This window comes from Ochlerotatus camptorhynchus, unplaced genomic scaffold, assembly GCF_037179485.1.
Source record: "Ochlerotatus camptorhynchus isolate MF236.1 unplaced genomic scaffold, CSIRO-AGI_Acam_v1.1 ptg000014l, whole genome shotgun sequence".
Taxonomy (NCBI): domain Eukaryota; kingdom Metazoa; phylum Arthropoda; class Insecta; order Diptera; family Culicidae; genus Ochlerotatus; species Ochlerotatus camptorhynchus.
Genome location: NW_027040506.1, coordinates 1,337,474 through 1,364,464, shown reverse-complemented (window position 1 = coordinate 1,364,464; position 26,991 = coordinate 1,337,474). Strand labels below are relative to the sequence as shown.

Here is a 26,991-nt window from a genome sequence, read left to right as displayed (position 1 = left end):
GCTGGACGGGTCCGAGTGTTGTCATCCTAAACAGCTCCCAGGATCCGGAGCTGAGCTGATAAGCTCTGCATTTCGCTTTTCGGTTATTTGCTTTTGTGCGGATATTCCGCTCCCCCAGAGAATGATGGGAGGAGAGGTGAGAGCACATATGCTGGAGGAATAACATCAGCAATAAGAGCCGGGTACATAAATAAATTGGATAATACCCAGGCATGGAAAATCATTTGCATTCATTTCGTGCATTCATTTACATTCATTTGCCTCTAACTTTTTTTTTTCAACAGCAAAAAAATTTTCAAATGTTTTATGGCGCTTTTGTAGGTTTTGTTATTAGCTACAAGTTTTGCTCAAAACTCAAATCCGTATCTCTTATGCATCACGAACTAGAGTGGGCAGAACTTCTTACTGTTTTTCAGTGAATGTAAAATACATTAACTGAAAAAGAGTAGTGGCTTCTGTTCGCTCTGCTTCGTCATGCATAAGAGATACGGATTTGAGTTATGAGCAAAACTTGTAGCTAATAACAACACCTACAAAAGCTCTATAAATAATTTTGCGGAATGCTGCTGAAGAAAAAAGTTAGAGGCAAATGAATGTAAATGAATGCACGAAATGAATGCAAATGATTTTCCATGCCTGATAATACCAGTAGAAAATTAAGATCGTGTAGCACATGTACATTACGGTAAAAAAAAACATATATTACGGTAAAAAAATCAAATGCAGTGTTTAAAACTTAAATAACAAGACATTACAACCAGTATTTTTTTAGATAATTTTAATAACTTTCTAAAATGCAAACTTCTGTAAAGTTTTCAAGTTGGAGACTTAAAAATTATCAAAAGTCATAGAACAACAAGTTTTGGTAAAATTTTTAATTTTATGTTCATTCATTTGTTTGGACAATCTTGCACAGAAAACGATATAAAAAGCTTTAAAACGAGTTTTCTGTGCAAAATTTTACAAATAGAAAAATTACCCTCTTCAATATTTTTTTTAAATATATTTCTTAATAAGCTTATAAAAATGCTAACTACTGTAAAATTTTTGAGATGGATGCTTAAAAATAAACAAAAGTCATACATTAACAACTTTGGATCTGTTTGATTGTAATTTGTTAATTGGTGAAATTTTTCACAGAAAACAATTTAAAAGTAAAAAATCTAGTTTTGTAAACTCTAGTTTCTGTGCAAAATTTTACAACAAATTACATGCAAACAAACATTTATCTATGCAAATAAAAAGTTAAAAAAAAAATACCATTTGATTTGATGTTCTATGATTTTTGGTAATTTTTAAATGTCCAACTTTAAAATTTCACAACTTTCAGTAACATGTTTTAAAAGAGGGAGAAATATTAGTAATTTCCATTTAACTCCACTACCTTAATTGCTTATCATTGACATATATGCGTGCTTCGTCTACAAAGTGCAGACTTCTTCGGTGTCTTGTCCTAATACTCGACTATTCAGTTGAGTATTAGTACAACATACTGAATAAGTCTGAACATTGTAGACCAAATACGCGTATCTTTCAAAGATAAGCAATTAACGCAGTGGTTTTAAATGGACATTACTAATCCTTCTTGCTCTCTTGTGCATATTATGTGCTCTCTTTGGCCATAAACATATATTTAGCATAGCACAGCATAGCATATGTGGTTGTACACATCGTGGTTGGCTATATAATGGTCAACTAATACATTTTGCAGACAATATCGTGTGTTGTAACTCTAAGACTAGAAGGTCCCGAAATAACGTGCTCAACTTTTTGGCTCAGCTGTGGTACTCTATTCGGTCCCAAGCTAATCGATTCACCCCTCGAAACATAGGAAAATTAACTAACCCCTCATTTTATCTGTCAAACTTTCATAGTGAATCAAACAAACATTGCGTAGTACTAGAATTTCGACTAGAATGGGGTACGTTAATCGTTTGCTTGGGACCAATAGGCTAGTCAAGTAGGGAGCCAATTTAAAATCGTTAGTTTCGTATTGATTGTTGTTATATACCTGGCCACATCTTTACAATCGAAAGGGAAGGGAGAGGAAGTTAATCCAACATCTACAACTTAAGAGGGTGCAGGGAACCCATACTACCTTCATAGATGTCACAGGAAGGAAAAAGTTGTGATAAGGAAACTCTATTTGTTAACATAGAGCATTTGATAAATCAGTAAAAAATGGAATATAAATAGATAAAATGAAAAGATCTCATCCGAATGGTCTAGTGCCTTTGCTGCGTCTTGTTTTCGGAAATGCTTTATTTATTTTTCCTTGAACCACCGCAATCACTAATAACGCTCTTCTTTCTTTTCCTTCTCCGTGAACATGTCACAACGTGAATCTACCATACGAAAAATCACTTCGCGTTATTACGAAAATAAAAGCACCTGCATACACAATCACCGAGAGATTCTAACCTCAACTAACCCCAAAATGAATCATGCTTAAATACATACAAATTCTTGAAGCTCGCACCATACCGTAAACCGAGCAACACACCAACCGTAGTAAACGCGAATCAGCAGCAATCGAAAAAAAAAATCATAAGAACAACCCTCAACTGGAACGCGCTCACCAAATCAACTCATGATCAACGTCAAATACTTTAAACATATATTTAGCACCTAAAATTGAAATTATTTAGCTTTAGCATTTTTCAACTGACCAGTACCGACAATACCGCTATTTTCAAATGCGCCTGCCGGTGTTTTGGTATCGATAGAACTGATACCTACTACCGGTATTTCAACTCTACGCACAGCACAACTTATTTTTTAGCTGTTTGCGTGCTTCCAGACGATCCCTTGGAAGCCTTTCGAAAGAAAGTAGGGTTAACTACCCCATTTCCGGCCTATTAAGCACAACCCACACTTAGTCTTTCATAAGGGGGTGGTCCACTCTGGCGGCATGAAAAATAGGTAATTTACACGAATTTTTTTTAGGGTAAATAACGATCAATTCAAAAAAAGGAATGCATGATTTTGTCAATTGAAATGTCTTCTTTAATTGAGATTTTTTTTGGCGCGATTGGATGTCTCCTGTAGCCGCTGCACCAGGTTCCCCAGGAGACCTCCCGTCTGAGTCGTCGCGGGGCGGGACGTCTGACGGTCACACAACTGGAGCTGGAGCAACGAATTTTTTTGTGGTTATTCTATGACCCAGTCTTGTACGTAGCCGTTTTTGATTTGGTTGAAAAATAAAAATTTGGCGGCGTTTTGAAAAAAAAAACAGTCCGTTTTTGTACCCTAAAATTGGAGATAAAAGCTTGCACCAAAAATTCATTTTTGATTCTTTTGAAAATCGGCTACGTGCAAGACTAGAAAAAAAGGTACTTAACTCGAAAATTTAATCGCCATTTAAATCGACTGAGCCGTTTCTAAAATACAGCGCCCGCCAATTTTGAAAACATCGTTTAGAGATAATCGCGGCACCATTTGGAACTACTAAGACACGCCGTTTCGCCGGTAACGGGCGGGTACTCCGAGCGCTCACCTGAGCGCGCTTGGAGCGTCTGGACACGAGTCCACTAATCGGCCTATAACTTTGAAACGATGTCACTTGCGGACTTGCGGTCAAGTCTATGTCAAAGTAGACATTCCAAAGTATTTTTTTTAAACCAAAAAAAAAAAGATTTTTTTGAAATTTCCAGAGTGGACTACCAAACTGATGGCTTTCAAATTTATTTACCTTTCCGAACGTACCGTAAGATTTGATAAAGAAAATCCAATTGTTGAGATATTATCAAAAGTCTAACATTGCTTCTTGACGCCAAACTCAGCCTACGGATTCTAAACTCGGCCTAACGCATTGAAACGTCATTGAAACGCCTATGAATTCCCTTCGGCATCGGATGAAGATAAAAATTGATTCGGTCGCTAGCGCTTCTTTTGTTTTTGGGAATAATGGGTGCAAACCTTCATATCGTACGTTCTCATTGACTTCGTTCGGTAGCTTATTAATAAAAGTATCGTACCAAACGCATAATTGAATTGTTAACTCTGAAATCATGGATTTATTTGAAGTTTTCTGCCCGTTAGGCCCAAAATGGGCGATTAGGCCGAAGTAGTTTTCTACCCTATGCAGAATTATCTCGAGGATCAAAACCATAATTCATGCAGTAGATCACGGTGTCTTTCAAATATAAAAAAATCAGTATCGTTGAAACACCCACCAACAGAAAGCTTAGACTCACCACATTCATATGCGGCTAGCATCAAAATGTGCTATCGGTCAAAAACAATTTTAAAATTTTTAGTTTTTTAAGTGTAAATCACGTTCAAAAAATATTTTTAAGGCCATTTTAGCACAACAAATTATGTAAAAATTACCCCTGACAGAACATTTTTAAACTAGCTTCAAATGAAAGGGGAGCATCTTATATTTTGTTAGGTGGTTTTTTTTTTTAATTAATGTTGTTCAGCCAAAAAACAAAGTGAGAAGATTAAGAATAGTATAGTATTGCAAGTTCACCCGTTTCCATCGGTTAGAGGTACTTTTAGATCGAGTGTTAATACTTCTTTGCCGATGAGTATCGAGTAAACTCGATTCTTTTTTACTCGGTCATATTTGTCCCCCACCTCTTCCTTTTCATCGTAATGCATTTATTTCACGTTGGTGTCTGTTCCGCAACCCTAATAAACAAATAGCATAAGCGAACTGTATCCCGGATGGGTACACTATCTCACAAATGGTTTGGATGATACCCCAAACACGTCGTTAAGCTCTCTTTTATGGTTATTTTTATTAGGGAACCTACATGCTAACTTAAAAGTACCTATTATAGAGTAAAAAAACACCCATTTTGAAGAAAAGTGGCTTAACTCATGAAATGAGTAAAACCGACTTCACCCATTAATGAGTATTCGATGAATACGTAAAAAAAATTACCCATCTTGTTTCTGTATATGAGTAAAAAGCACCCATTTTATTGGTTTGTGTTTTGATTAAATTCTATAAATAAAATCCTACATAATTGAAACACCTCATACAACTCGATAATTATCATTTATCCGAGTTCCGAGGCATAAAGTTGTCCTTGCGAAAGAACACTTTTAGAACTCGGTCCAGTTCACTGCTGATCAATCCGCGAGAAATGCTGCTCATCGCACAGGTCTGCTTTTCCCTTTTTCGAGTTCTTCGTTAGTCTGAAACGGAACAAATTTTCAAAATACATGTCTTAATTTTCATCATGATTGCACTTCTAATTCTTACCTCGTAACGACCGGTTCCAAATCCCTATTGCGACGATTTTTGAAATGGTATCGGTTATTTTTGTCTCGAATGAAACAGACAATACTCGTTTCGCGAATGATCGCAACACTCACTTATTAAAAAAAATTATACACTTTGGGTCTTCACTTCGTCAGACATGTGTTGACATCGATTGAAAGCATTTTGTACCCATTCTTTTTTGCAGAAGACATTTTATTAAAGTGGGAAAAAAGTACCCACTTTTCGTTTTTTGAAAATACCAATTTTTTGACAGGTTTGAATAACTTCAAAAAATGAGTACAAGATACTCATTTAATAAATACTTCCGAGGTAGCGTGTAGTGCCAATCACCAACTGCCATCCATTGACGACAATCGAATGTGCAGGGAGGCAGCTTCCACACCTGCGTAGGATATCGCACTAGGGTGGGGCTTATTTTTCAAAATCTTTTGGGGACACGTTTTCTCATGTGGAAAATGATTACTAGGGCCAAATGAACAACATATCCAAAAATGAGCGTTTTTCGTTAAGATTTAGAGGTGGCGCTCTCTCTCTCACTCTCTTCTCTCGCTCTCTCTCTCTCTCTCACTCTCGTCTCTTGCTTTCTCTCACACTCTCGCGTTCTCGCTCGATCTGTATCGTATTCATACGCTCACTGTATCTAGCACTGCCAAGAATACTGTTTGCGCTAGATCATATTCGTGGGTGTAAGTACAAACCTGCTATGCCGTATATCTCGAAAATGGTTAAAGATATCACCAAACGGACAACATTTTTGCCATTTAGGGTAACGAAATCACGTGTTTACTAAAAACGCACTAGATTTGTTCGAAAATCAGCTTCGTTCGATATATTGGACTTAGGCCTCTGGCGCCACCTCTAAATCTTAACGAAAAACGCTCATTTTTTGGATATGTTGTTCGTTTGGCCCTAGTAATCATTTTCCACATGAGAAAACGTGTCCCCGAAAGATTTTGAAAAATAAGCCCCACCCTAATATCGCACCCATCAACACACATGGGTCAGGCCCAACGACTTTACTTTACTTCCGAAGGAAGACGTGACCAGAGATTTTTATGCCTCAGAAAAATCCCACCGACTTTGGCTGAGATTTAACACAGACCCACTGGAGTGAGAAAGCAGTCGGCTTCCCCTACTTCAAATTACACTAAAATTAAATGCAACTGGTTTCAAAGGATCAAAATCACATTATCCACAACATATTTCTAACCCTAGTAGCACGCTTGCCACAAATCAATTGTAGAAACTTATATACGACTTATTCCAGTCATAAACAAGTTGCTGTAACTTATTGTGATTAAAGTGTGTTACTCGGGAAATGTAACCATGCGATAAAAGAATGGGGAGTACACTTTGAGTGCTTTCAAATAACTCTGGCACTTTTACTATCATTTTGTCGTTTTTGTAACTTTTCCGCAATTTTGTCTTTATAAGTTACTTTAATTTGTTTGAAATTTGTAAGACTTTTCGATACTGTTGAGCTTTTGGATTTCAGGCGATCATACGGGTTGCTCCAAAAGAGCAACTAAATCCCATCATGTGATACATTAGCCTATATTATTCAACACAGACTCATATCATTAAGATGTACCTTAAAACGGGGTAACTTTGCGTAAGTTAGTTTTTTTTTTAAGTATATTCAAAATGTTTTTACATCAATTACAATACTGTGGATCCTAGAGTCAAGTAAGTAATATGTTTAATGGAAATTAAAGTATTTGCACTATTTTTTAGTCTTGTGACCGAACATCACTAAAATGATTTGGGGTTACTTTGATAATTCTCGATGAATGTAGAAAAACACGCGTTAAGCTCAAACAATTTAATTCTTGAAATATGAAACTTTGAGTGGGTATATAATCAAAAAACGTCATAAGCATAACATTGTATTTGTGATGGCTGTATCGGAAATACATTTCTTAAGTTTTGGGACGTCAAAATCGTCATCGGCGACATGAACGCTCAGGTAGGACGGGAGGCAATGTATAGACCGGCAATCGGGCCAAACAGCCTGCATGCCGTATCGAACGATAACGGCCAACGATGCGTGAACTTTGCAGCCTCCCGGGGTATGGTAGTTCGAAGTACCTTTTTCCCCCGCAAGGATATCCACAAAGCCACCTGGAGATCACCTGACCAACACACAGAAAACCAAATCGATCACGTTCTAATCGACGGGAAATTCTTCTCCGACATTATCAACGTCCGCACGTACCGCAGTGCGAACATAGATTCTGACCACTACCTAGTTGCAGTATGCATGCGCTCAAAACTCTCGACGGTGCATAACACACGTCGAAGTCGAACGCCACGACCCAACATTGAGCAACTACGGGACACCGGAGTTGCCCAGGACTACGCGCAGCAGCTGGAAGTTGCACTACCCACGGAAGAGCAGCTTGGCGCAGCTTCTCTTGAAGATGGCTGGAGGGACATCCGTTCAGCCATAGGTAGTACTGCTGTAGCGGCACTAGGACTGCAATCCCGGACCGAAGAAATGACTGGTTTGACGGCGAATGCAAACTGTTAGTAGAGGAGAAGAATGCAGCACGGGCGAGAATGCTGCAACACCGCACGAGATTGAATGTCGAGCGATACAGACAAGCGCGGAACAGACAAAACTCGGTTTTCCGAAGGAAGAAGCGTCAGCAGGAAGATCGAGATCGCGAGGCGATGGAAAATCTGTACCGCGTAAACGACACACGGAAGTTCTACGAGAAGCTAAATAGTTCGCGCAAAGGCTACGTGCCGCAAGCCGATATGTGCAAGGACTTGGACGGTAACCTTCTCACGAACGAGTGTGAGGTGATTGAGAGGTGGAAGCAGTACTATGACGAGCACCTCAACGGTGAAGCAGCAGAAAACGAAGGTGGCACGGCAACAGACCTTGGAGCACGCGCAGAAGACGACAGGCTACCGGCCCCTGATCTTCAAGAAGTTGAGGAGGAGATCGGTCGGCTGAAGAACAACAAAGCAACTGGTGTAGATCAACTACCAAGTGAGCTATTGAAATACGGTGGTGAAGCACTGGCTAGAGCGCTGCACTGGGTAATTGCCAAGATTTGGGAGGAGGAGATATTACCGGAGGAGTGGATGGAAGGTGTCGTATGCCCAATCTACAAAAAGGGCGACAAGTTGGATTGCTGCAACTACCGCGCGATCACACTGCTGAGCGCCGCCTACAAGGTACTCTCCCAAATTCTATGCCGCCGTCTGTCACCATATGCAAGAGAGTTCGTGGGGCAATACCAGGCGGGATTCATGGGTGCCCGCGCTACCACGGACCAAATTTTCGCGATTCGGCAGGTTCTGCAGAAATGCCGCGAATACAACGTGCCCACACATCATTTGTTCATCGATTTCAAATCCGCATACGACACAATCGATCGAGATCAGCTATGGCAGATTATGCACGAGAACGGATTTCCGGATAAACTGACGCGATTGGTCAAGGCGACGATGGATCGAGTGATGTGCGTTGTTCGAGTATCGGGGACACTCTCGAGTCCTTCTGAATCTTGAAGGGGGTTACGGCAGGGTGATGGACTTTCGTGTCTTCTGTTCAACATCGCGTTAGAAGGTGTGATCAGAAGAGCTGGGATAGACACGAGTGGCACGATATTCAGGAAGTCCATCCAGCTCCTTGGTTTCGCCGATGACATTGACATTATGGCACGGAACTTTGAGATGATGGCGGAAACGTACATCAGACTGAAGGCTGAAGCTAGACGGATTGGACTTGCCATCAACGCATCAAAGACAAAATATATGAAAGCAAGAGGTTCTAGGGAAGACAATGTTAGCCTCCCACCCCGAGTTCAGATTGACGGTGACGAAATCGAGGTGGTCGATGAGTTCGTGTATTTGGGCTCACTGGTGACCGCCGAAAATGATACCAGCAGAGAAATTCAAAGACGCATTATGGCAGGGAATCGTGCCTACTTTGGACTCCGGAGGACGCTTCGGTCGAATAAAATTCGCCGCCGCACGAAGTTGACTGTCTACAAGACGCTGATTAGACCGGTGGTCCTTTACGGCCACGAGACCTGGACTATGCTCGTGGACGACCAACGCGCCCTTGGTGTTTTCGAACGGAAGGTGTTGCGTACCATCTACGGTGTAGTGCAGATGGATGACGGAACGTGGAGGAGGCGAATGAACCACGAATTGCACCAGCTGCTGGGAGAACCATCCATCGTCCACATTGCAAAAATTGGGCGACTACGGTGGGCTGGGCACGTCGTAAGAATGCCGCACGACGACCCAGTGAAAATGGTTCTAGAAAGCGACCCAACAGGAACAAGAAGAAGAGGCGCGCAGCGGGCAAGGTGGATCGACCAAGTAGAAGGTGACCTGCGGACCCTTCGCAGACTACGAGGCTGGCGAACTGTGGCCATGGATCGAGTAGAGTGGAGACGACTTCTTCGGACAGCAGAGGACAACAAGGCCTTAGCCTGATTGGGAGGGGGGGGGGGGAGGGGAAGTTTTGGTTTGAGTGCTTTTCAAAAAGGTGAAAAACAAGAAAATAGTTTTTTTAGAATGTTTGTAAAAAATGTAACTCATCTATATTTATAAAAATGAATTTCTGTCTGTCTGTCTGACCCTTATAGACTCGGAAACTACTGAACCGATCGGCGTGAAAGGTTCTTATAATGCTTACTCTCATACAAATGAAACAAATATGTGGCATGCCTTTTTATCAGCGCATAAACTCAAGCCAATATCAAATCCCGAGCAAGGCCGGGCACACTCAGCTAGTACTGTATAAAAACTGTTTACGATATCAACGAAAATAACCTAAGCTACAATAAAGAACCAATGTTTCCAATTCGGAGAAAGCGCAGAGAGTAAGTTTAATCATTTTATTGTACTTTCAAAGCTACCCACATTATCAAAGATACCCCGTTTAACGGTAATCGTTATTCTCTTCCATGAATGCGAACTTGAGCATTTTTGTAGGAATTCGAAAGAAGAAAGGGTCGGATTACGCTGTAGTTGAATAAATTCAAGTTTTTCAGAATGTCATGATTTAACCTTTCTTCTTCTTAACTGTTTACGATTATTTTTCCGAGCGTTTTGCCGGCTCTCAAACCATGTCAATGCGGTTGAGGATTTTTTAAGCATTAGAGATATAAAACTGAAAAGGAGGACTAATGAATTTAGTGTCTCTCCGAGCGGCATAGTTTTAAATTAGATGCTTTTCGAAAACCAGCTACACTAGATGAGGCAAGTGGTTTGAATCAGAGCTACGAAACAAAATACCATAGCAACAGCAGTATTACACCACTTGCCATCTCTGACAAAGAAATTATATCTCTGCTGCTGAATGTGGTCGTATCTCTGGAGATGTAAAAAACCGTTCAGCAGTAGCCTAGGCGGAGCTGAGCAGTGCTCCCACTTGAAATTTGAGTCGTAAACGATATAAACACAAAGATTCGCAAACGCCTGCATTTCTACAACCAGTTTCGTTTATTTTTCTCTCCCCCCATCCCCATCAGTAAACGGACGATGGATATGTCGCATTCATCGAAGGCAGTAGGCCTTGCTAACGCCACCCACCCGAACGGCAAAGCGAATGGAAAACCAACCACTCAGACCAGACTAAAGCACGATCTTTCAGTCATTGTGGAAGCATCAAACGGCGAAATGAACGATGAACTACCCGTGGTCGATGATGATGATGATGACGACGAGCTGGATCACACCGATGGACCATGTCTGGAGGAGCATGACGTTGTTAGGTAAGTCGGGTTTCCTTTCTGGCAGACTTTGTAAGTCACAGTCATCATATTTCGTCACAATGCAAACACAATGTGCAATTGCCGATGGTTATCTTTGTTGAGTGCTGAAATTGATTTGAGCAGTGGAGTTAATTGCACTCCGGCACAAGAGCTCTGAAAGGAGCGCCGTCGCATGGCGAGGGAAGACCTCAACGGAAAAAAAAGAACGATAGTTATCTTCAGTACAGTTGAATACTGCCGGAGATTCCCAGTCTTGACCTTTACGGTCCCCTGCTGTTTGATCTAAAGAGTGCACACAGCAAAATCTGGTCTTTAAGAAAATGATTTGAAAAATAACTGGGTTATAAATCCCAGCTTATCTCGCTGTATTTGATGTTGCGCAAAACATAGTTAACTAGGCGAGCTTTTCCATTCTCCCTGTCAAATATGCTTCATTTGCATAAGATTTTATTCACTGTATTTCAAGTTTACATCGTAGTTAGGTGCTCCTTCTTATCTGAAAGGATTGGTACAGACTGATACTTCGTAAATGAACTATATTATTATATAGAGGCTTTACATCACTGGCTGGTTCACCTCTTATAAACTTTATAAAATTAATACTACTCACTGAAATAAAAATAAAAGAACATTAGTGCACTTTTCATCATTTCACTGACAGGTATAGCAGTGCTCTCAGAGCATTCACAACGTTAAACGAGTTGATGGGAATCTGCTATCGGAAGCGTGCGCGTTTATATTTGAGCATTGAACAATAATATTTGGTACACACTTAGAAATAACAACTTTAACACGAGACATAATCCATATTGGACGTAAATCATAGAACGTAAACAAACATTTCATGTAAAATCTCAAACCGAAACATCAGCTAGTCGACGAAGAGAACGTATGATTGAATTGATTTTCACGTTTCTTTCAACTGATTCTTATGTCAAAACGCCCGCTTACATGTGTCTGTCTCAGGGAACCGAAATTTACATGACTTTTTAGTAGTGTGTAGGTTTGATAGTTTTACTTACCTTTCACATGAATTGTGTGTTGAAAATTGGTTCCATGTTTTTTGCATAAATGTACAACGAACAGCGTTTGTTTTTAAATGCGAGCATGGCATGGAAACTAAATGATATTCGACAGACAAACAGACATAACACTCACAAGTTGTTCATACACAGTTCGAAAAAGTAATGTAAATTTCTCTTCAGTATGATGCACTTAAATGGAGCGTCACATATCATATAAGTTTACATGATATATCATGTAAAGTTCTGAGACATTTCATGCAATGTAGCAAATATTGTATACAAAAGCCCATTGTTGTAAACAACATTGTTTACAAGTTGCTCGGTTGCGTGAAATGAAATAGAAGTTTACGTGAATGAATGTTTACATCACTATTAAAATTCAGAATTTTTATCTGTGTAGAACAAGCATGTAACCGAAGACAATATATCAAGAAGACTGGCAACTCTTCCATTTTCTTATACGTCCGGTATGAGAAAGCCAGATCTGCCGCTCAAAGGTAAATGCTCCGAACGAGTTGGATAGCAATGGTTTAATCCTCAGAATAAAGGTTTGTGTATTTGTTCATTTTCCTATGCGTTGCTTCCACCTTTGCTCGAGCGCAGCGCTACTGTGTCTGTCGCTTGGATTCAGGCAAAGCTGCCAGTCTTCTTGATATGTTGTCTCCGATTTAACGGACAATTTAAAAGTATCGTAGTTGGTAGTACCGCCACCGTTACGTTTGACGTTTACACACTACCGCCATCTGTTCAGCGTAGTGCCCACCACAGTGTACTAAACAGATGACAGTAATGTCTTAGCGACAATCTTTTACAGTGAGAAATATGCAATGTGTTATGTCTGTTCGTCTGTGGATATTCTGTTGTTTTGATTTATATAATTTTGTTATCATCGAAAACTAGGATTTTAAACTTGATTTTAATGACATGCAAGAGAGCTCGAAAAAATATGGGAGTTCGATGTCTTTGACCAGGTTTTGCTATGCACACTTAGGCCGTTCGCAATGCTGTTGTATTTTATAAGGATTGTTTCAATTTGAAACTAGAACAGAAACGCACCTTTCGCAATGCTGAGTTGCAGTTTCATTATTCGAGCACTATTTTGCACCAGATTTGCAACTGCTCGACTATTCTGTTTTATTTCTGAGCGAGTTTGAAACACGAATGGAACTCTGTTTCAAATTTCTTTGTATGTATTTAAAGATGTTTCGAAGAGCTTCACAAACAACTCTATGAACTTCATAGAAAACAGTAAAGTTTATGGAACTTGATGATTACAAACATCTTTTAGAACTGTGCGTTGCGCTGATCGTGTTGCAGTTTTATTTTTGACAGTTTCAAATTATAGAATTGTCGAGGAGTTTAAAACAATTTTGAAACTCAGCATTGCGAACGGCCTTAGAAATACTTAATTTTACACGGAATCCATCTTTGACATAAAGGATGAGACGTAAAGAAACATGTCATGTAAAATTAAGTACTCTGAGTCTGAAAAGTTCAAAAGTACGTTTGATTGAGCTGAATTTGGCGTCTATTATGACTCCATTTTATGTTAAAATTTACGCTCGTTTAAACACCTAAATTTACATAAATTTTTCTAAGTGAGTGCAAATTCTTTTGGTCCCGTTGTGTGATAAATGATTTGATAATGTTTATCATATTGCTTCAGCATATAATTGGTATTTACACACCTAGAAAAGTTCACCTAAATTTAGGTGCTCTGAGAGTGACATATACGAGCGTCAATTTCGACATAAAGTTGAGTCATATTAATCGCGAAATTAAGCTCAATCAAATGTACTTTTCGTCGAGCAACGAACTTTTCAGTCTCGGAGCACTTCATATTACAAGACATGTTTGTTTACGTCTCATATTTTGCATCGAAAACGGATTCCCTCACGTGTAAAATTAGTTATTTCTTAGTGTGTAGACTGATAAGAGTGAGATAGTTAGTAAAAAAATGTACTCGAACCTGCAGCTTCCCCTGCATTAATCATCCATGTTTCATTTCCACACGAACAATCGAAAATCAGCGATTTCTCGCGTCACTTTTCAAAAGGTCCTAAGTAACAAATGTAAACAAATTGTGTTAAGCGATACAAACGATTGCTCTTCTTTAATTGTATGTGATACAAAAACAACCATCCAAATTTACTTCCATTTATTTAAGATAATCATTGGTCGAAAATTGTTCACTGCACAGTTTGAAATAATGGGCACATGATTTTTTTTTTTTTTTAACTCTTTATTTGTTCTAAATTCAAAATAAATTACATTTCATTTTAACCTAGGTGCTCCAGTTACTGCAGTAACGTACCAGCCTTAATTGTTATGATATATATCTAAGTGTTTTTACATTGTTCATGTCTTGGCAATTCAGTATTTTAAACAGGTTTTTTAACCTGCATGTCAGTATAACAATTGATATCTTAAAACTAAAAACTAAAACTAAATCTTATCTAAGTATAAAGGGAATTAATCGTTGCAATTGAGGATTGCAACGATTTTTGCCTGAAATTATTAATTATTTTGTTGGACATTTGTGCTAAAGTCTCAACATTCGAAATTCTATGTACTTCGGTTGTACTGTACCAGGGAGGCAACTTCAAAATCATTTTCAGAATTTTGTTCTGAATCCTTTGAAGTGCTTTTTTCCTGGTAGTGCAGCAACTAGACCATATTGGCACAGCGTAAAGCATGGCCGGTCTAAAAACTTGTTTAAATATTAGAAGTTTATTCGTCAGGCAAAGTTTGGATTTCCTGTTTATAAGAGGATACAAACATTTTATATATTTGTTACATTTGGCTTGAATGCCCTCAATGTGATCTTTAAAAGTTAATTTTTGGTCAAGTATTAATCCAAGATATTTCACTTGGTTTGACCAGGAAATTGGAACTCCGTTCATAGTGACTATGTGACTACTACTAGGTTTCAAAAACGAAGCTCTAGGCTTATGTGGAAATATTATAAGTTGAGTTTTGGAAGCGTTGGGAGAAATCTTCCATTTTTGTAAATAAGAAGAGAAAATATCTAAACTTTTCTGCAGTCTGCTGCAAATAACACGAAGACTTCTTCCTTTAGCGGAAATGCCTGTGTCATCAGCGAACAAAGATTTGTGGCAACCCTGAGGCAAATCAGGGAGGTCCGAAGTGAAAATGTTATACAATATAGGCCCAAGAATGCTACCCTGAGGAACTCCTGCCCTAACAGGTAGTCGATTAGATTTGGAATTTTGATAATTTACTTGAAGAGTTCTGTCAGTTAAATAATTTTGAACTAATTTCATAATATAAAGTGGAAAATTAAACTTTTTCAATTTAGCAATCAAACCTTCATGCCAAACACTGTCGAATGCTTTTTCTATGTCTAGAAGAGCAACTCCAGTTGAGTGGCCTTCAGATTTGTTTGAACGAATTAAATTGGTAACTCTTAAGAGTTGATGAGTAGTTGAATGCCCATGGCGAAATCCAAACTGCTCATCTGCAAAAATTGAGTTCGTATTGATGTGAAGCATCATTCTATTTAAAATTATCTTTTCAAAAAGTTTACTTATTGAAGAAAGCAAACTTATTGGACGGTAGCTAGAAGCTTCAGCTGGATTTTTATCCGGCTTCAAAATTGGAATAACTTTTGCATTTTTCCATTTATCAGGAAAGTATGCCAAATGGAAACATCTGTTAAATAATTTTACCAAGAAAGACAAGGTACTCTCTGGGAGTTTTTTGATGAGGATATAGAAAATTCCATCATCACCTGGAGCTTTCATATTTTGAAATTTTTTAGTTATAGACCTTACTTCGTCCAAATCAGTCCCCCAGGAATCATCAAAAATATTTTCCCGAGAGAAAATATTCAGAAAATCCCGAGCAACCTGATTCTCAATAGGACTAGTAAGACCCAAACTGAAATTATGGGAACTCTCGAATTGCTTAGCAAGTTTCTGAGCTTTTTCCAAATTTGTGATCAAAATTTTACCACCTTCTTTAAGCGCTGGAATTGGCTTTTGAGGTTTTTTCAAAATTTTTGTGAGTTTCCAAAAGGGTTTGGAACTCGGGTCTAATTTAGAAATATTATTTTCAAAAGTTTTGTTCCTCAGGGCAGAGAATCGCTTTTTAATTTGTTTTTGCAAATCCCGCCAGATAACTTTCATGGCAGGATCGCGTGTTCTTTGATATTGTCTCCTACGGACATTTTTAAGACGGATCAAGAGCTGAAGATCATCGTCTATTATAATTGAATCGAATTTAACCTCGCATTTTGGTACTGAGGCAGCTCTTGCTTCAACTATAGAAGTAGTCAGAGATTCAAGAGCATAATTAATTTCATCTTTGGTTTGCAAAGGAATGTTTGGATCGAAGTTATATTCCATAAATGTTCGATACTGCTCCCAATCAGCTCTATGGTAATTGAAAGTAGAGCTGTTGGGATTACAAATTATTTCTTGGGATATTTCAAAAGTTACTGGAAGGTGATCAGAACCGAAGTCAGCATGGGTAACCAATTGGCTACAAAGTTGACATGAATCAGTTAAGACCAAATCAATAGTGGAGGGATTTCTTGCAGAAGAAAAGCATGTTGGGCTGTTTGGATATTGAATAGTGTAATAACCTGCAGAGCAATCATCAAACAGAATATTACCATTGGAATTGCTTTGAGCATTATTCCATGAGCGGTGTTTTGCATTAAAATCACCAATAATGAAGAATTTAGACCTATGACGGGTAAGTTTCTGGAGGTCACCCTTGAGAAAATTCTTTTGCTGGCCTACGCATTGGAATGGCAAATAGGCAGCTATAAACGTAAGTTGTCCAAATTTTGTTTCAACAGAAACCCCCAAAGTTTCAAAAACTTTGGTTTCAAATGAAGAAAGAATTTTATGTTTGATTCGTCTATGAATAATGATGGCAACGCCACCACAGGGTCCATCAAGACGATCATTTCTATAAATCAAGTAATTTGCGTCCTTCTTAACCTTATGGTCAGGTTTAAGGAACGTTTCAGTTATAACGGCAATATGCACGTTATGAACTCTTAAAAAATTAAATAGCTCGTCTTCATTATCTTTAAGAGATCGAGCATTCCAATTTACAATATTTAATGCTTTAAAATCCATTACTGAATTTTAAAGTCATGACAATATTATTTGCAAATTTTACTCCAGTTTGAATAGCATCAAACATGGAGTTAGATTTAAGCATATCAGAAATCATGTCAATTAATGAATTCTGTAAAAATTCCATTTTGGGGGCAGTAATGCTTCCTAAGTCAAAATTGTCAAAATTTCCGTTAGAACGTTGGTTAGTATTTTGATTTCTACCCGTTGCAATAGCAGCATAGGTAGCTCCATTAACTCGCTGAACATTGTTAGCAGCGAGGGGAGTAGGTACAGATGAAACATTTGAAGCAGGGGAGATATTTGTACCTACGGGTACGAATGTAGAATTTGTTCCTCGCTGACCGTTGTTAACAGCAGAGGAATTTGTACCTGGTCGGAAACGTGGAGCGTTTCCTACCTGACGGCTAGAACGAGATTGTAGGATCGCTTTGCGAGTCTTACATTCCCAAAAATTGGATTTGTGGTTTTCACCACAATTTGAACATTTAAATTTCTTAGGATCTTCCTTCACAGGACAGTCGTCCTTTGCGTGAGAGGAATCACCACAATTCATGCATTTAGCTGGCATGTAGCAATTTTTAGTTCCGTGACCCCATCCCTGGCACTTACGGCACTGGGTGAGGTTTTGGAAATTTCCTCCAGTCTTCCTGAAGTGTTCCCACTTCACTCGGACATGGAGCATAAGGCTAGCTTTTTCTAAGGCCTTAAGGTTGTTTAGTTCACTAGACTTGAAGTGAACTAAATAAAAATCATTAGAAATCCCGTTGCGCGAATCGCCAGGACGGGATTTCATTTTCATTTTGATTACTTGGAGTGGCACAACTCCAAGTAATTTTGCCAGTTCATCTTTGATCTGATCCAGGGATTCGCCACTGGGCAGTCCTTTCATGACAACCTTGAACACACGTTCAGTTTTGGTGTCGTAAGTAAAAAATTTGTGCTTCTTCTCAGTAAGATACTTGAGAAGACATTTAAATCCGTCCAAGGTTTCAGACAATACACGGCATTCACCCCGACGTCCAATTTGTAGTGAAAACTTAACTTTCACGAAATTCAAAAGTTCCATGCGAAGAGCATGGAAATCGGAAGTGGTAATCACAATAGGGGGAATCTTTTCCTTCTTGGCATTAAGCCGGGAAAGTTTACTAGAATTTTTCTTGGATGATGGATCATTCTCATCATCCGTGAGCAAATCAAATTGATTACTCAAATTAATTTCATCAGAAGGGGGGTCAAGAGTTTGCCCCTTTCTTTTGCGTTTAGGCGCCATGGCGGCAGTAAATTTTTATCCAAATCGACTTCCAAGCAGATTACTATAAGAATCTGAAGGATCGAAGAGGAATTTTCCAAATCGATATCCAAGAAGGATTACCTCGGGTAGGGTCCAAACAAGGATCGAAGAGGAATAAGAGTTGAACAAGGTAGAAAATTTTTTACAGGTTGAGCACTGAAAAGTGCTGTTTAAATTTGTTGTAGCTTTAGGTAGTAGTAACACTTCCTTCAGCAGAAAGCAAATAGATCCGCACGGCAAGAGAGCACGATGCGGACTGATGGGCACATGATTGTTACTTCGGTCATTTGGACAGCCTAACATGATTGGTGCTCATTTTCTAAAAGCGGGGCCAATCTAAAGTTTGGTACTCTAATCTGAAATCTGTGAAAGGGAATCTAGTATCATGTAGAACAAAACGTCCAATGTAACACTCATTGAGAAAAATCGTCCAATGGAACACATCCGATGTAAAACTTGACTAGTCAAAACGTCTTATGCGTTTTTTTTTCTATAAACTGTAACATCAAATTCAAATTTTCGATTTTGCCGTTTCTGCTGAATTTTTAACGTTATTATTCACTGACTACAGTAAAAATAGTATTGCAAAAAGTATTGTTTCTAAACAGTTAAAATAATAATCTGTCGAACTTTAACTTCGATTTTCTCAAAATGGTGGATATGTTACATTGATCTATATGAAAAGTGAACGAGATTTCATTCTTGTTGAACCGGCACGATGATTGGATTTTCTATTGACGGATGAACAAAAATATATATATCAAATGAAACGACAAATGAAACCACAGTGCAGAAGGCTTTTTATGGTTCCTATTTTACATAAGCGGATTATCAGTTATTGAAATTCTGATATACGCATCGGATGGTGTTCTCAGTTTGTATTTGATTATTAATTGAATTGTGGGTCTTCCTGAAACGGTGGATGCAGAAAAATAAAGTGAATGATGCTCTAAATGGTGAAAACAAAATAAAAAATCATTATTTCATACCGCCCTCAGCAGCGAATGCGGCGAATTATGAATCGGATAAATTTCATCATTTCAGTTGTGCTCTCTTTGAAACCCATACTTTATGGTGACGTTTAAACGTTGAAACCAATCACATCGTAGGAATTCGAGCACGAACTCAATCCACAATAGGCTGCTTCATTTTTTTTGCAAAGGAAGCACCATATCGGAGCACAATTTTCATCATTCCTGCACACTGCATTTGAAATTTTGTCATGCTATCATTTCACATTGAATATGAATTGTGATCCACACAACAAAACCTAATCCACACCAAGCTTAAAAATAACTCCGCATTTAGATTGATCACATTCTGCATCGCACTGCAGATTTTGAAATTTCCTAGAAACGAAATTTGCTAGTATTTGCATTCGGGTTGGTTGTGACATAATCTGCTGTATATACGTGACAGTCCTTGACAGCTTCCCGGAGCGAACACCGGGTTCTTGATGGTTTGATTTTGCTAACTCGTTTACCATTGCACAGTGCCTGCGATACCGCATCGGTTGCTTCTGACTTGACTCGGATGTACGTTAGTGATGAGGATGACAAACACGACATCGTACCGCCGATCCACTAAGAGCGTTTGATTCTTATCACAGTCGACCAGGAATAGGATCCGGTCCCGGTGCTTGGATCCGTTGCACCAGAATCATCACCATCGTCATGAATATCACAACCACAATTATCGAAGATAATGGCCTCCAAACGGAAGATGAAGAACTTCCCATAACGGGGCATCATATCCATATCCGACGTCGTTCTACGTAGTCTAAGCATGTCTTACCAGTGCAATTTTGCAGTTCAGCCGCACTTATTTATGTATATAGATGTTCTTAAAGGATTCCACAAATGAAAAACCTGATGATGTCGTTATGAAATATCAAAATATAATCTACGTTATACTGTTGAGACAGAAAGATTAAAAGCATGAGTAAAAAATATCAATATCACACTTTCTAGTTCCTAAGATAACGTTGTAGATCTTACTAACCACATCACAACACACACTGTAACCACAACAACAACAATCAATTATATCAAATATATACTGCAATTAAGATAAGCATGTTCAGATAAGGACGCAAAGCTTTCGAAGAGGTGGAAGTGGTGAGTTGATTGATAATTTATTATTCACCAGCAGGATGCAGCATCCAGAAATGTCTGGCCAACATCATGAAAAAAAAAAGTCATATTCAACATTGCGTGGGAACCTTCTTCTATAATTAATATTGAATTTCACAAGGAAGGACGTTAATATTGCAACGGAACCAAATTCACATTGAATTGTTATTATAATGATCAGATTATAATCTAACGTAAATGCTTTTAGTGTTGCATTAGAATGTTCTGCAAATTTACCAAAAAAATATTTATTTGACCCTAAAGGGGGTGCATTACAGTGGTAAGGTATTTGCAGTTAAATTTTTCTTTTCTTTTTTTTAAAGGACTCCCATCGTAAGGAATAGTTTTGAACAATATTGGATGTACATTTATTGTGCTAATCATTTTCCAAAAGTTGATTTCGGAGAAATAAGGAAATCGTCATTGAGTTAAAAAAATTATAAAGGCAGGAATCGTCCAGTTCCCTTAAAATCTACCATCATCAATTGAATTTTTTTTCATATATGACTTTAACTCTCAAATTCCAACGTCAAAAAATTGGGAGTGAAGGGACCATCTTTGATGATCTTTTTCACTGAGTAGACTTTTTTTTATTATGGATACTACTATATAAATGTGACTAAAGTGAGAGAAATTTTATCATTTATAACATTTATAGAAAAATAATAAATAACCATGACGTTTGACTTTCATAATGAAGATCTTATGTAGGGTTAGATCACGAAATTAGTTTAAATTTCATCAATCAAGTGAGTATTCTCGGTGGGGAGAACAGCAAAACGAAACAGGTAAGAAGCAGTGTTCCCAAAAACTTTAAATAAATCAAAGTTCATGCTTGAGTTTATCACCAATCAGTTTTGCCTTGCGTTAATTTCCGGGTCAAAAATGCATTGCTTTATATTTGGGTTCATTGCTTTTGCATTATTTAATGGAAAACTAACAAAACATGCAGGAGCATGCTATCGATTGTCGTTTGGGAGATTTTGAAGAGGTTTAAGCTAGAATAAATTTGTGTCGTTATGAGTGTTTTTAATTTTTGACGTTGTCAGATAATCTTAAGCGTAAGTTGTTGAAGAGCTTTTTGAGTGCGTAAATTATTCCTTTTAATTCCGTCATGATTGCTTGTATTTTGACAGATACGCGTATTTCGTCTTCTAATCAGTGCTGTAAATTCTCAAAATCATTTGAACATTTTTGATGAAAATGAGAAAAGTAGCTATTCGCTATCAAAGGGGACCTCCTCCGAATTGGTGATATCAGTTGCTTAGTCATTTGACGAAGGCATGGATCATTCTCATCTGAGAAACGCTATATATCATTCAATTGAGTGTAACCTACACACAAACGGAGCTCTGGTCGACATTCCGGCAAAAAAGCGAAGCCAACCCGACACCAACATGACTTCTATCAAACCCCAACCCGATGTTGACCCGACATTGACCTGACATAAACTCAAAATTAACCCGACAACAACACGACATTGGGTCGACATCGACCTTAAATTAGCCTTACATTGATCCGACATCGGGTCGACTTGTCTGTTCGGGACCATTTTTCTGGATTTCTTCCATACTCCACTGTCGTATATCAAATGATACTGAGTGACTCAATTGACAGTGACAATGAGCTTTGAATGAGAAAGGGGCTCTTCAAATTATCGTCATGTGAGAATTCGTTTACACAGAATTGATTGAATGGTTGTATTGGTTCATCTTCAATCGAATGATATGAAAATTTACAGCACTGCTTCTAATTGCAGACTTCATCAGTGCCAAGCAGTGCTGCAAAATCTCGACAGTACACGGTGATATTGACAATTCTGCTTTGGTCACCCATTTGAGCCAACAGTCATAGTCAAGGCAAACCATGTCAATTGTCAATGACAATGGTGTCAGTGACGAACATGTGAAGATATGTTTATTAGCTAAATTTGCTACAAAATTAAATGACTTGAGCAAAACAATCACATGGATCCATTTTAGTGAACAAGTATCTACGTTCTGAGCTACTTGGATAACAATAATGTGACACAGAATGTACTAAATTACACATTTTGTTACCAGGTGAATCTTTGTCATTGACGAAAAAATGAATGAGATTTTGACGAAGGTTTTTTTGAGGATCAAGTCTGTCAGTGAGTATGTGACGAACAATTTTGTCAATATCGCGCGAAAGTCTGTCAATGACAATGACAAATCTCAGCACTGGTGCCAAGTACTCAACACCACTGCAAGTAGTAGACGAAATACGCGTACACGTCAAAAGATAACCAATTATAACGGAATTAAAAGGAAATAAATTAACACACTCAAAACGCTCTTCATAAAGGTATTCCATATGGAGGTTCGAAAAAATTAATAGATCGCGAGTTTTAGTTTGCAGATTTTCTCAGTTGACCGCAATGAATGAGATTTCGAATGATTTTCCGAACAATGGAAGTGGTAAATATTTACTACTCGCACCCAATTCAGCACGTAAAATGTGATCAGCGTAAAATAGAATCCGTTCAAGGGCGTAGGCAGCTTTCAAAATTCATTTCTGGTGGTTGGTTTTCTACCTGTGACATTCCGGTTGATTTATTTACTCTAATTAATAATTTCTCAAATTTTCCCGGGAATTAACATGCAATCGTTACTAAATTAATGCAGCAATAAAAGTTATGAATGATCCGAGGGAAGTTGGAATCACCTTCCAGGGAAAAACGAAAAATAACTTTCTGTGAAAATTATCAGAAGGTTTCAGACAAAGTCAGAATTATGTTCTGGGGGATGTCAGAAAAAAACTTCCGGAAAAACAGGAGAAACTTCCGGAAGAAGTAAAAAAATACTTCTGGGGAGATGGCGTGGGAGTTGGAAAACTAAACTTCCTGGTGAAATAAGTAAAAAAACGTCCGAAGGGAGTCGTAAAACACTTCACAAGTGTGGAGAAACTTTCGACGTATATGGACAAAATGTCCGCGGGAAAGAAGATTTTTTTCATTCGATTATTTAGAAAGCTCAATCGCGTTAGCTTTACGGAGGCGATTCAAACATTTTTTTTTAAATTAATAATTAAAACAAAAAGAGAGACATAGAGTTTATTTTTTCCATGCATACGAACTAGTTTCCAAACTGCTACCTCATACATACAACATTCTTTTGTTCAGACCACAGATTGCAGCCGTTTGGGGGCTCAGTTGTCTGTGCCTGCTCTGTCCAATAGATCCGCTACTCGAACGCCAAAAGAAACAACCAATGGTGGTTAAAAAGGCACTGCTAACACGATAGCATGCTAATATAACGATTGTGTGAACTTACCTATGAAATTCTGGACTTACTTGTGTTGCTAAATCATCGGTTGTGGGCAGAGATGCCAGATTTTTTTCTATGCAATTCCGTAGACTTATTCAAATCTATGGATTTCTACGGATTTTTTTTAGTCGAAGGTGTTATTTTTTTTAGTTCTAAGTTGATATTTTACGTTAAATGATAAATCGATGAAAGAACGTTTGAAAAAAAATACCAGGGACAGTCCTCTGGGGTTGTACGCAATGGTGACGTCGGACTACGTGGTCTGTATATAATAAATGTTATTTGTTAACTGCAGCAGGACTTGTGTTTTGTGTAGAAATAGGAATTTGAGCGGGGTTCTCTCTGTTTATACTTTTTTTCAGGGCAATCGAAAAGAAGCTTTTGATATGAATTTTAGTTGGGACATGTTCAGAAATTTAACTCTTTTGGGAAATCTTGGTGGCTCTGAAAAGGGCCGATAGTAGTACAGGCATGAATACCATGGTACTGTTGCACCTGTAGTTTTTGGCATACTTTTACTGATTACTTCCCGGGGATGCTTGTTCAGCCATAGCAAGATGTGCGCGTGGGGACTTCCACGGTGCTGAAATTCAATCGTGTCAACCAGCTTGTTGAAGTACACGCAGCACGTGACTGGATGATCATTCATCAGAGTTGCTCTTTGTAGTGCAGTCAATTCCTGGATTGGATCTGTTAAGTCATTGCCATTGTGTCCGTCTGACAACCGATGTAAGAGATTCAACAAATGGGCCACTTCATCTCACTTGCACTGAGTGTGAGGAACATCGTAGGCTTTCCCAATTGTCGCATCATGGTGAACAAATTTCTCTTCCTTTGTTGCCAATACTGTACTGAAATCGGTATTGATTTGAGGAAGGATAGATTTCGCTCAATGCACTGCTCCATGAATAATGCGGTCCTTAATTAAGGTCCACGTGTAATGTTTGCGGTCGCCGTGCACTTAAAAGTACATTGCAAGCCTTCGGAAACTCTAAGCCGAAGAACTTTCATTGTCATATACAACAAATTTGGTTTGGCCACACGCCTGTCTTGACGACGAGTTTCACTGGATGTCATCATGAAATTTGTCACCCGAACCCCTGGCTTGAATTTCCGTAGATGGCCGAAACAAATGGCTGGAAAAAGCAAGCTATCTTTTCGCCGTGCTCGTCATATATTAAAGACACAGGAACCCTGTTTTGCGCGGGAGCGATCTCCAGGCATTTTTTCTCAATCCAAAGGAGTGTTTGCTGTTGCCCAAGCAGCAATTCTGTCTCATTATCCACGGCAATGGTTTCCAGCTCAATTTGAGGATCCACTACAGGAGTTTCAAGACCATCTATGGCGATCTGATCAATTGTGATCCCGTAGCGGTGACACAGTGGTGTCGTAATCTAATAACCGTAGTTTCCTTTATAAAGCCGGACAAGTACGACGACTTATGGATTACGTGCTTTTTGATGAACACGTTGAAGGCCTGATCATCATCGAGCTGATGGGGAAGAGAGAGTCGTCTCTCTTACATAACGCAAACGGTAGAACAACATTCGAGCAAAAAGAAAACTATCAAATGACTATCATATGACATATGCGATTTCGTTCTAATTCCTGAATTTGGTGTAAATTGAACCATTTCTGATCAAAAAGGTTATTACTATGACATCGTTGCTTGCACAAGCAAAACATCAGCAGAAAAACTAAAATACTTACATCCGTGATGGTCTTCGGCGACAGTGTCGTATGACAGAGCCTGTCGTATGACATTTTAGTTTGGTACTGTAATTTGAAAGCTTGTTTTGCAAGTGTCGGAAGCAAAGGCAGTCGATTATCACAGAAAATGTGTCGACTACGGTGACCGCTTACAAGACAGGTCTCGACATGACTTTTATTCGCCTTCACACGGCACCGTCGAAAATTTTTCTCTTCATGCAAAGATTGACTGTATATTATGAGAACTTTCGACGGAGTGAAGAGATAGTACGGAGGCCGCCATGTTTCACGCACAGTCTGACGTTTGTTTACTCAAAAAGCGAATAAGTGAGCAAGAAAACGGTTGACAAGTTGTAGAGGTGTATATTACTTCTTTGCCTTCAAAATCAGATTGTAAAATTCGATTCTGGAGGGAAACGTACACTGAAGAAAAAATCTGTAGAAACTGTACCGAATTCCGTAGATTTTGCCTACGGATCCGTATTTCCGCAAAAAATTGTAAAATCCGTAGATCTCCGGAGATTTCCGTAGATCTGGCATCTCTGGTTGTGGGTTGTTATTGTCGTTGCCTCGGACCGACTTCTTCTTCGCTAGAATCGTTTCCTCTCATGACTGAATCCGGAGAAGTCTGAAGGAACTAGGTCTTCTGTTTCACTATCCCAGTCAGAGTCGCTGCTAGTCTCAAATTCCAATCATGCTACTATACCGATTTTTAGTGGTTTGTTTGAACTTACTCCTTTCTTGTGCTGACATCCCCTCCGGCATCGTACCGCTTACTATTTTGTATCCACTGTGGGATTGTCACTGATGATGACTGCCAGTGCTGGAAAAATATCAAAAATCAAATCTCACCAAAGAACAAGATCACGCTCGATTTTCGTAGACAAAAATCAACAAGCCAACAACTACAGTTGACATTTCAAACTGTGATATCGCAGCTCGGAATATCAAGCTAACAAAACTTACCAGCTGCAAATCTCACCAAGCTGTGGTGAGATTGAGTTTCATGATTTTGAATTTACACCCGAACGCAACCAAAACTTCTAAAACGGCTGGCAGCAGTCACTTCGTGTTTGACATCGGCGCAGCGAAAAAAGAGATAGCATTATTATACCTTCTCTTTCTAAGAAAACGAGGTGCAACGGAGCCATTTTTGCGCCGATTCAACTCTCAGTTTCAACTTTACACGTTGTGATTGGTCTCGCAATATCAAAGGAGCTTTTAAAATCAATATCAAGCATGATATTTTGCTCCAATATCACGCGTGATATTGAGAGCGTATGAGAGCGGAAAAATGCACTGATGAATGTAGGCGTCTTAGTGGAATACCTGTATAAAGAAAGATAGAGAAGAATTAGTTATTTCCATTTAATTCCACTACCTTATTTGCTTATCCTTGACAGATACGCGTATTTCGTCTACAATGTGCAGACTTCTTCAGTGTCTTGTACT

General features: G+C 38.7%; 1 protein-coding gene across 2 annotated transcripts in view; it reads left to right on the top strand.

The window, feature by feature from the left end:
- Positions 1-24,904, top strand: part of tim (timeless) — a 67,218-nt gene extending 42,314 nt beyond the window's left edge. The window contains exons 15-16 of one of the 2 annotated variants that reach the window (XM_065222177.1): positions 10,735-10,977; positions 19,952-24,904. In XM_065222177.1, the coding sequence (XP_065078249.1) occupies positions 10,735-10,977; positions 19,952-19,994 (286 nt within the window). In that variant the 3' untranslated portion in view covers positions 19,995-24,904. Of the gene's footprint in view, positions 1-10,734; positions 10,978-19,900 lie in introns of both variants that reach the window. The other variant, XM_065222170.1, reaches the window with a different exon arrangement.
- The last annotated feature ends 2,087 nt before the right edge of the window (positions 24,905-26,991 follow it).